The sequence below is a fragment of the Malania oleifera genome, chromosome 1 (genome assembly GCF_029873635.1).
Source record: "Malania oleifera isolate guangnan ecotype guangnan chromosome 1, ASM2987363v1, whole genome shotgun sequence".
Taxonomy (NCBI): domain Eukaryota; kingdom Viridiplantae; phylum Streptophyta; class Magnoliopsida; order Santalales; family Ximeniaceae; genus Malania; species Malania oleifera.
In genome coordinates, this window is record NC_080417.1 from 115586188 (window position 1) to 115596118 (window position 9931).

Below are 9931 nucleotides of genomic sequence, written 5' to 3' on the forward strand. Positions count from 1 at the left end.
TATATTTTTTTATATTTATTGTGAATATTGATAGGATTTTTCATTGGTTGATCACTTGATTAGATTGTCATTAAAATTGTTTAAAGCATTTTACATTAATTTTAAAATACCCAATTCATCCCCCCCTCGGGATTAGACCATTTCCAGCAGTATTCCTTGTGCAATAAGGGATGATGACTCAACTACATACCTCTCTGAATACTACTCTAACCCTATTTATTGCTAAGCAATATGGGTTCACTTAGGAGCTTAAAAGTCCTTCCCACATTATTTTGAATGATGCTTGGTTTTTTCGGCTAATCATTCTACATTTAAAGTTATTCCTTGTCCATTCCCTAAGCACAATATCTAAATTAATAAGCTTTAGAGCATTACAAGATCAGTTAATTATCTAAAATTGCTCTCCTCAAGCATTAAATATTCCGGTGCCTCAAAGCTCCATCAATTAGTAAATTTGCAATGGGCATTTGACATTTCATCCTTTGGTGGGTTGCATCCAAAATTTTAAATTCTATATGCACACAAAACTAAGACTAATATTGGTTGGCTAAATAAAATACTAACTAATTAAATGACTAACTAGTTGACATCGAACTTTGGGAAGTTTGCTTGAGTACCATGAAGCAAATAACTCGATCCTTACAAGTTTTTAAGATGACAATTTTAATATAGGACTAATGATTATCATTTGATTATAAAACATTGTATAATTGGAGTCTCATGCTCAAACCTAGAGTTCATATGATTTTAAGGAAATATTTGGAGTCTCAGTATGATTATCATTTGATTATAAAACATTGTATAATTGGAGTCTCATGCTCAAACCTAGAGCTCAATATGATTTTAAGGAAATATTTTAGGAATTGATTAAATGAGATGGATTTGTATCCCAAATTTCAACAAGCACAGCTCTTAATTGTCCCAAAAAAATAAAATAAAAATTCTTCGGTGGCCCTCTTTGAAAAGCCATAGTGTGTGCTCAAATTAAGCAGGCTCCAATTTAAATCTAAGATCCTTTTTTGTTTGCACAATTGGCAATTACAACCTGCTTCAAGCTATTATCTTTGATCAAGCAGGTTGAATACAAGAATCTGCAAGTTAGGGTTTGTACATAGCATGCATTTTAACATTTAAAAAAAAACCAAAATTTCCAATAGCATAACAAAATTTCAACGTCATGCAAAAGTTTATGGACAACCGTTGATGCCCATCTGTATATATCTATTTCCCAAATAATGATTGTATCCAATTTTGTACAAACGAAAAAGAAAATAAAAATCTCTATTCATCTATCCCATAAAAATATATAACTTTTCCTAGAGAATAATTTAAAAGGGGAGACAAAAAACACAAAAGAACTTCTTCAATTGTGTCAAGATGGGTATGAAGAAAGCAAATTGTCAGGAAAACAAGGAGAGCTCTTCCATGCCCTAGCATGCAACTTCAGTATCTCCCTTGCCCTGTCCTTTGTCTTGTTCCCACAATCGACCTGCAGCACCAAGCACAGCTTTGCCACCACCCCCACCTGCAACATCTCCGCAAGAACACTTCGACTGGCCGTATGCTTCGAAACCGAAGAGAGCACCCTCACCGCCCTCTCCGTCCCGGCCTGCGAAACCCTAAGTATCTTCTTCGACACCACGGCCAATCCGGCCCCGTGCCGCAGCAGCTCCGCCCTGCCCTCCGCGCACCAGCAGAGTTGCTCGAGCGCCGCCAGCGCCATCTCGCAAACCCTCTTCTCCAGCGCCGAGTGGAGAAGGAGCTCGATGAGCACCGCCACGGCCCCGGCATCGGCGGCCTTAATCCTATTCCTTCGCCACGGGCACAGCTCCATGAGAAGGCGCAATGCAGCCTTGGAGGCCTGCTGGGAGATGTGGTCCCGCAAGAGTTGCACTATTTCCACGAAGAACTCTTTTCTCAATCCCATGATCTGAGCAGGCTCGGCAACCTCGTACATGGATTGTAGCAGAAGGGCGGCGTAGGCTCGGGACTCGTAGCTGCCGCGTTGCAGGACGACGATTAGGGAGTCGACGACGTCGTCTTTGAGGAGAATGTTCTTGAGGGCGGAGTCCGTCACGTGGAGGTTGTGGAGAATGGTGACGGCGTCGGAGGCGAGGTCGAGGTGGGTGGTGGTGTTGTTCTTGAGGAGGAAGGCGAGGAAGTCGACGACGCCGGCGGCCTCCATGGAGCGTTTGTTGGCGTCGCTTTCGGAGGCGAGGAGGCGGAGATTGCGGAGGGAGGCGAGTTGGAGGTGGGGGGATTTGGCGTCGTCGAGGAGTTTGAGGATCTGGGATTTGGTGGCGGGGGGTTTAGGGGTGGGGAAGCGCTCGATGCCGTGGGAGGCGTGGAGGGTGCACCAGGCTTGGATGAGGCGGCGGAGAGTGTGGTTGGGGGTGAGGTCGGTGGTGTCGGGGAGGGGCTGTTTGGTGACGGGGCAGGTGGTGTTCTTGGCGGAGAAGAGCCATTTTTCGATGGAGTGGCGGTCGAAGGTTATGCCGGTGGAGAGGGCGACGGGGTCCTTCATGATTTCGAGGGAGATGGGGCAGAGGAAGTAGGGAGGGACTTCGATCTCATCTTCCATATTTGGGAAAATGAACTTGAAATTAATTGGTAATTAACTAGCTAATTAGTTAAGGAGAACCTAGATGGAGAAATCAAAAGCTTAGCGTACGTCGCTTAGGGCGATGAAATAGTTACAATTAAGGGGAAATCAAGATTAGATCTGAAGGAGAGCAGGAAGTGGAGGTGGTGGGGAGTTGTAGATCGTTCTGAGGACGTTAGCAGCAGAGTGGGTTGGGTTTTATACGGAGATGAAGATCTGATCCATCGACATAGAGAGATTCAAAATGAGAAAGTCAAAACCCCAGCGCGGGGGGGGGGGGGGGGGGGGGGGGGGGTGGGGGCGGTGGTATAGAGAGAGAGAGAGAGAGGACTTTTCAAAACAGAAGAAGAAGTAATAATTTTTACGTGGTCATGTTAAGTGGTAGAGAGGGGGTTTAAGCGATGGTGGCGGTGACGCTGCCTCCCCTCCGAGTCATACCCTTTCACTCGCCCTATCATGCTCATCCCCAGCTAAGTATCCCTTTTAGAAGTTTTGACCGTCACACGCCACCACTGAGCTTGGGTCAACTGCACCCCACCTTTTCCTTATTGTTATTTTTATTTAAAAAAATAAAATTCTACACTTCTCTTTTAATTCTTAATACATATCACTTGGTAACTTTTTCATTGATCAAGAAAAAAATTCCCAAAATTTTATGTTTCGATCATTCTGATTTTATAATAATAAATTTATAAATTTAAATTTGAATGAAAAAAATTGAGTTCCAAATACAGCACATTGAACACTCAGTGTCCATTTATCAAAATTATATTATCAATTCAAGATTTTGGTATATACTCTTATTCATGTTTGAGAGCTACCTTGAACTTGATTTGGGGTTTTCGAACTACATTCGAATTAAAAAAAAAAAAAAGACCCTTATACTGAATTTTTTTATTCAAATATGATTACGCGAATCTAAATTCAAGATATAAAAAAATTATTCTTCCAAACACAATCTGCATAACCTTATTTATGTAAAAATCGTTCTTTATTTATGTAAATATATAGAATCAAGTCATTGCAAGTTTATTTTTCATAAATCTATCAATATGTGCCTCTAATTAAGGCATTCATTGATCAATCATATTCCACAAATATTTACTCAATTTGAGAAACGCTAATTCTTCTAATGTTTTGCTTTGATATGTTTCACATTGACTAAACTGTCACAAACTTTTGAAAATGTTAATTTTAATTATATCTATACTTTTATTGCTAACTATTCTTATTATGTTTCTTTATATATTTCTCATTGACTTAAGCATCGAAAAGACTTTTGAAAAGTTGATTTTAATTATAACTATGGCTTTGTTACACTTTCTATAACTCAACTAACGTCACCTACAATTAATTTTAATATTTTTATATTTTGACATCATTTTTCAAAATTATTTTACTTATATATATGCAAAACTATGTAACTCAAATTAATGGCTAACAATTTTTTTAAAAATAAACCTCACAAAAAAATAATTTATTCAATTTAAAATTTACATAAAATATTAGTGTGAACCATTCCAAATAAGCATCCCTTAGTCTACACGTGTTGATATGGGGTTGGTGGGAGGCTATGTTAATTAATTATGTGTTAATTGGAATACCCGGCCAACTTGTGCATCAACTAGTTAGGTGAATGGTGAATCGTTCCTCTTGCCTCACTTTCATGTTGTGTCTATTGTCTCCATATAGTATAAAAAAATATGAGCAAGTTGCTCATTTCGATATATATGCAAATTGAATTTATGTATATTTAGTTGTGAAAAATAATATTTATTTTATTTTAAAGAAATTATAATGTTGCTAGTTTAATTTCTTTTTAAAAAAACCTTTTAATATTTGTATGAAAACACTAAAAATTGATTTTAGGTATATTTAGTTGTGAAAAATAATATTTATTTTATTTTAAACAAATTATAATGATGCTAGTTTGATTTTTTTTTTAAATCTTTTAATATTTTGTATCACTTAAAATAATTTAGTTTCCTTTTAAATAAATTTTCAAACACATACAAAAATACTCTTCATGTTTTTTTTTTTAAAAAAAATTTTATAAATTTATACAAAAAATTTGACAACTACATATTTTTTATACTTCAGTAAAATTTTGATTTCTTATATAAGTTTTAGAAAAAAAAATAAATTGCTTTTTTTTTTTGTAAAAAAATGAAAAAACACTTAAAAGAGATAATTCTTCCTCTTAAAATTTAGAATTTGCTAATAATAAGATATTATATTAATATTCATAATATTTGTCCAAAGGATTTGTTCGGGCAGGAGTTTCGGGTCTTTACAAAATAATAAAACTACTCACTATCATCATCATCATCATCATCATCATCATTATTATTATTATTATTATTATTATTATTATTAACAAATTATCATTTGGATCAACATTGATTAAACGAAATTTTATCGTTTTCATTTTGAGAAACAATTTCGAAAAAAAAAACTAACAAAATACATTTTTGAGTATAAAAAAAATATTGATACAATTCTTTGTCGCAAGAGCGGCTCTTCACAATATAGGGCCCTAGGCGAATGATTAAATCTATTAGTGATATTTATTTTTTCATCATCAAGTTCAACTTTATCTCTAATATTCCTCCTACTATTACTGAAATTATATTTTATATATTCTGATTTATTTTTACTTATCCCAAAATGTCTAAATATTAAAATTTTTCTCCATTATTCTAACTTAACATCTACTCCACCCCTAATTTCATCAATCAATACAATATTATTTGCAAACAACATATACCATGAAATCTCATTTTGAATACTAATAGTCGGTTGATCCATCAGTAAAAATAAATAAATAAATAAAGAATCAAAGCACATCCTTTGAAATAATTATCCTAGTTGAAAGACTAAAACAAAGACGAGTTAATAAAACTTTTAATATTTTTAGCTTTAGAAATAATTTTTGTTTTAAATTTTTTTACTTTTATTTTCATTTTCATAATATTTATAATAGCACATAAAGATGTGTATAATATAAAGTACTTCGTAGTTAAACAAAACATTTGTGAATTAAAAATTTTTATATTTATTTTGTAACATTTCTATCACATCTTTATACAAATTATATATTCTGAAATCGTTATTATTGCTTTTAATTATTCAGAGGGAATGTTAAGAAGATAAAAATATAACATAATATAAAAATTAAAAAATGCAAACTTTAATTAACTTAACCTATAAATAGGAGAAGAATAATATATAATTTAAACATAATAATAAATTAATTAACTATAATCACTAACACGGCAATTCCAATTTTTGTGCACTTTTAATTAGACTACTTCTCTACCTAGCTTATATTATTATTATTATTATTATTATTATTATTAGGGTTTTGGGATTAAGGTCAAGTGGTCAACCATATTCACACACACCAAAAAAAAGAGAAAAAGAAATGTCAAGAGGTATGAAAGTCAAACCCATTGATGGACTGCCACATTATATCAGAAGCTACATGCCCAACAATAAATCACAAGCTATATATGCAATTAGATTTGGTATTTAAATAGGGTTAGACTTTTCATGTTTTACTTTTTGAAATCTACGTTTGAAGGGTAAAGGTCTTATCTCTCTTTATTATTTTGTATTTTACTCACTACAAATTCCAGTAGACTTGCATTACATAGTTGGATGGAATGGTCCCACTTTTTTTTTTTTTTTTTTTAAAATAAGAATGTGAGACTTAGAGCGTCATGTCCATAATAATTTTATATAATATTGTAAGTCATGTTTGATTATTGGACCATGCCTATGTCTTTACCATGTTTGAGAGTTTAATTTATTTATTTGCCATAGAAAATTTTGCCATGTCCTTTTTACCGTAGGGTGTTATGTTTGTTGATCACAAGTATTGTAGCATCTAAAGGAGAAAAGTGAAGTGGTCAAATCTTGAGAGAACTAATGATAAAAGATTATGATAATTGTTGTGAAAATTCACAAGTACACGAAATCATAACAAGTAATATAGTGATAAAGAATAATGTCGAACCCACGATGACTATTTACCTATTAACTATTGAAATATTTTTAGTTCTAAATTATTTAAAAATCAAGAAAAGTGATGGATTTTGAATCTAAAAAATAAAATAAAAATAAATAAAATAAAATCAACTAATTACTTAAAAAGAAGAAGATTTCGTTGAATAAGAAAACACTAAGGCATCCGACTCACCTAACCAATCCAATCCCAAATCCTAATCATGCAATCAACCAATTATCTTCCTATTTGATAGCAAAATATTCTAATTTATCGAAGACCCTATTTTGAGTAGAATTATAATTACCCAAAATACAATAACCTGCGATATGTCTATGCAAATTTAAAAACATTTGAGTACATCAAGATTAATAATATTTTACATAAAAGCCACACAAATCACATTGGTACATTCCTGTCTTCCATTCAATTCATGGCATACATCATACGAAGCTAAACTACTTACATCATTTCTTGAATTAAAAAGCACAACAAATCTGAGAAGTAAGGTGTACTCCCAAGAGGGGGGTGAATTTGGTTTTTAAAATTTTCTTTGAAAACTCTTTAATTTACAAGTTCCTTTAGTTAAGTGTTAACCCTTGAAAATCTTTTTTTAGTAGTCACATAAACACAAAGATAATGATAAACAATCCTTTGAACTTTAATCAACAATCATACCAAATCCCCTAACAAGAATCCCCTCCCACTAGGCAACGATTCAATCCCCCGAACTGTCAAAACAAGTCTCTCTCTAATAAGAATACACCCTCTTGCTAGTCCAACGATTCAACAATCCGGAACCGTCAAAAAACAAAAGAAACAATTTGTGTACAAGTAACACTCTCAACAAGAGTAGATTAGTACAATTAAATATCACAATATAGACTTTAGCAATTTATCAATATAAAGAGATGAAGCTAAGAGTAAATATCATCAGGGTTCTTTTGATTTGAAAAGAATCAGTTTAGAGCACAAGAACCGTGAGCTTTAATTTAGTTAGATTTAGCAGAAAGCTTTCAGCAAGTGTATTCAGCAAGACAGCTTTTAAAGTATGAGAATTAAATTAATTGTTGCTTGTTGGTGATTTAATTATTGGGTTACTTATGTATTTATAAATAAAAAAAACTTAATTTTCGTATTCCCCAAGTTATTTGTAGTATTCTCCAAGTTTTTACAAAGTTTAAGGTCCAAACAATCTATTTTGGAAACATTCCCTTACAGTTTTTAATTTGAAATTACGAAGGTCAGTCACTTGATCCCGAAGGGTCAATCGCATGTCTTTAAATCACAGAAAATTTTCAAACACCGAATGAGGTCAATCGCCTGATCTTGTAGGGTCAGTCGCCTAATGCTCTTCTGTTTGCTTAAATTATGCAGCATATAAATTGTCAGTCAACTGATCATACATGGTCAGTCGCCTAAGCTTGCAATTTTTCAAATACTTTAATTTTCAACACTTTAACCCTCTGATTTTGGAAAACTTAAATTAAACTTAATTAAATGCATTTTTCGGGGTTTTCAAAATTAGGTCTCTAAGTCAATATTGAATCCTAAGAGCTTCAACCATTCATATTGAAATTTTGCGAAGTACTTACATGAGACTTCTTAAAAGACTACAACTCTTCTAATCACTAAGTCTTCATGTATAGCTTCTTTTCTTCATGTATAGCTTGACTTCAAGCTTTGATAGTCTATAGTTTTATAAGATCTTCTTTCTTGGAGTATAAGCTTTCAATAAAACTTGTAAGCACTTGATCTTATATTCGTATCTTTGAATCTTGAAACATTACTTAACCAAATATATTAAGTTCCTTTACTTTGTTATCATCAAAACAAGATTCTAAACCTTGTGAGACCAACAAAATCATTCAACTATTTTGCCAAATAATTGAAAGCACTAAACTCAATGATGTATGCTCAAAAGGAATTATAAAATTATGATTACATAGAAATAAGATTCGGAATTGTCATGGAGAGGTTACATCATAGCCTTAGCAATAGCAATTAGCTCAAAATAAAATCCAAATAAACCATAATGATTCTAGAATTCACAATGAAAATTGTACAAAAAGAAGATGAAAGAATTAAAAAGGAAACTGTATGTAGATCAAGAATCTCAATCGTCAACAACTCCAATTCGGCCTCCATCTTCTTCTTCTTTTTCCAAGCTTCGAATTCCTTTTCTAATGGTGAAACAAATCCTCATTCCCCCCCCCCCCCAGCTTCGAATCCCCTCCTTTTATAAAGCTCTGGTCGTCCTCCCTTCTTATCTCTCCAAAACAAGATCATCCAAATCCCCTCCTTTTCTATCGCCGCTTTGATGTGCAATTTTCTTTATCGAGTTCTTCCCATCTTCAAAAATTGTCAACACGAAAGTTGTGAGATTTTTTCTTAACTTTCTGTAGATACCAATATTGCCCTTTTTAATTTGTTCCTTTGTTGCAAATCTTTCTGAAGCACTTTGCAAATTTCTTTGTTTATCCTTCAAGTGCTCACCTTCTTGAGTTTCCTTTGAGCTTCATTCGTATTCATTTGGGAGTGTATTAAATTTGTATTTCAAGTGTACTCTTTCACTCAATCAAGGAGCATTCATTGTACAACTTCTATTTTTCTTTCTATAAACAACGGTTCGGGTGTGAATCCTGCCAAGCAAGGGGATATTACTTAGAGAAATATCTCTGCCTACAAGGATTGTAAAGGCATCTCTACCAGTAAGGAGGGATTGTAAAGGCTTCTCGACCGAGTGAAGGAGGGAGGTGGTTTCGCCTATTGAAAGGAGTGGATAGTGAAATCATCAGGTGATTTTCTTGAGGCGAGGACGTAGATGGGTATAACCAAACCTTGTAAAATTTGGGTTTTATTCTCTCTTCCCTAATCTCTTTAATTTAAGCACATTTATATTTGTTTATATTTATTGTGAATATTGATAGGATTTTTTGTTGGTTGATCACTTGATTGGACTGTCGTTAAAATTGTTTAAAGCATTTTGCATTAATTTTTAAATACCCAATTCATCCCCCCCTCGGAATTACACCATTTATAGCAGTATTCCTTGTGCAATAAGGGATGATGACTCAACTACCTACCTCTCTGAATACTACTCTAACCCTATTTAATTGCTAAGCTATGGGTTCACATAGCAGCTTAAAAGTCCTTCCCACATTATTTTGAATGATGTTTGGTTTTTTCGGCTAATCATTCTACATTTAAATTATTCCTTGTCCATTCCCTAAGCACAATATCTAAATTAATAAGCTTTAGAGCATTACAAGATCAGTTAATTATCTAAAATTGCTCTCCTCAAGCATTAAATATTCCGGTGC

At 33.5% G+C, this 9931-nt stretch overlaps 1 protein-coding gene across 1 annotated transcript; it reads right to left on the bottom strand.

Moving 5' to 3' along the window:
• Nucleotides 1-1178: 1178 nt before the first annotated feature.
• On the bottom strand, nucleotides 1179-2767 carry LOC131150485 (E3 ubiquitin-protein ligase PUB23-like). The gene has a single exon (XM_058101217.1). It carries the CDS (start codon nucleotides 2579-2581, stop codon nucleotides 1373-1375), a length of 1209 nt encoding a protein of 402 aa, XP_057957200.1. The 5' UTR covers nucleotides 2582-2767; the 3' UTR covers nucleotides 1179-1372.
• Nucleotides 2768-9931: the final 7164 nt, after the last annotated feature.

Bases quoted from the DNA above. Each gene is read 5' to 3' on its own strand.
- LOC131150485 (XM_058101217.1), bottom strand. From the start codon at position 2,581: ATGGAAGATGAGATCGAAGTCCCTCCCTACTTCCTCTGCCCCATCTCC.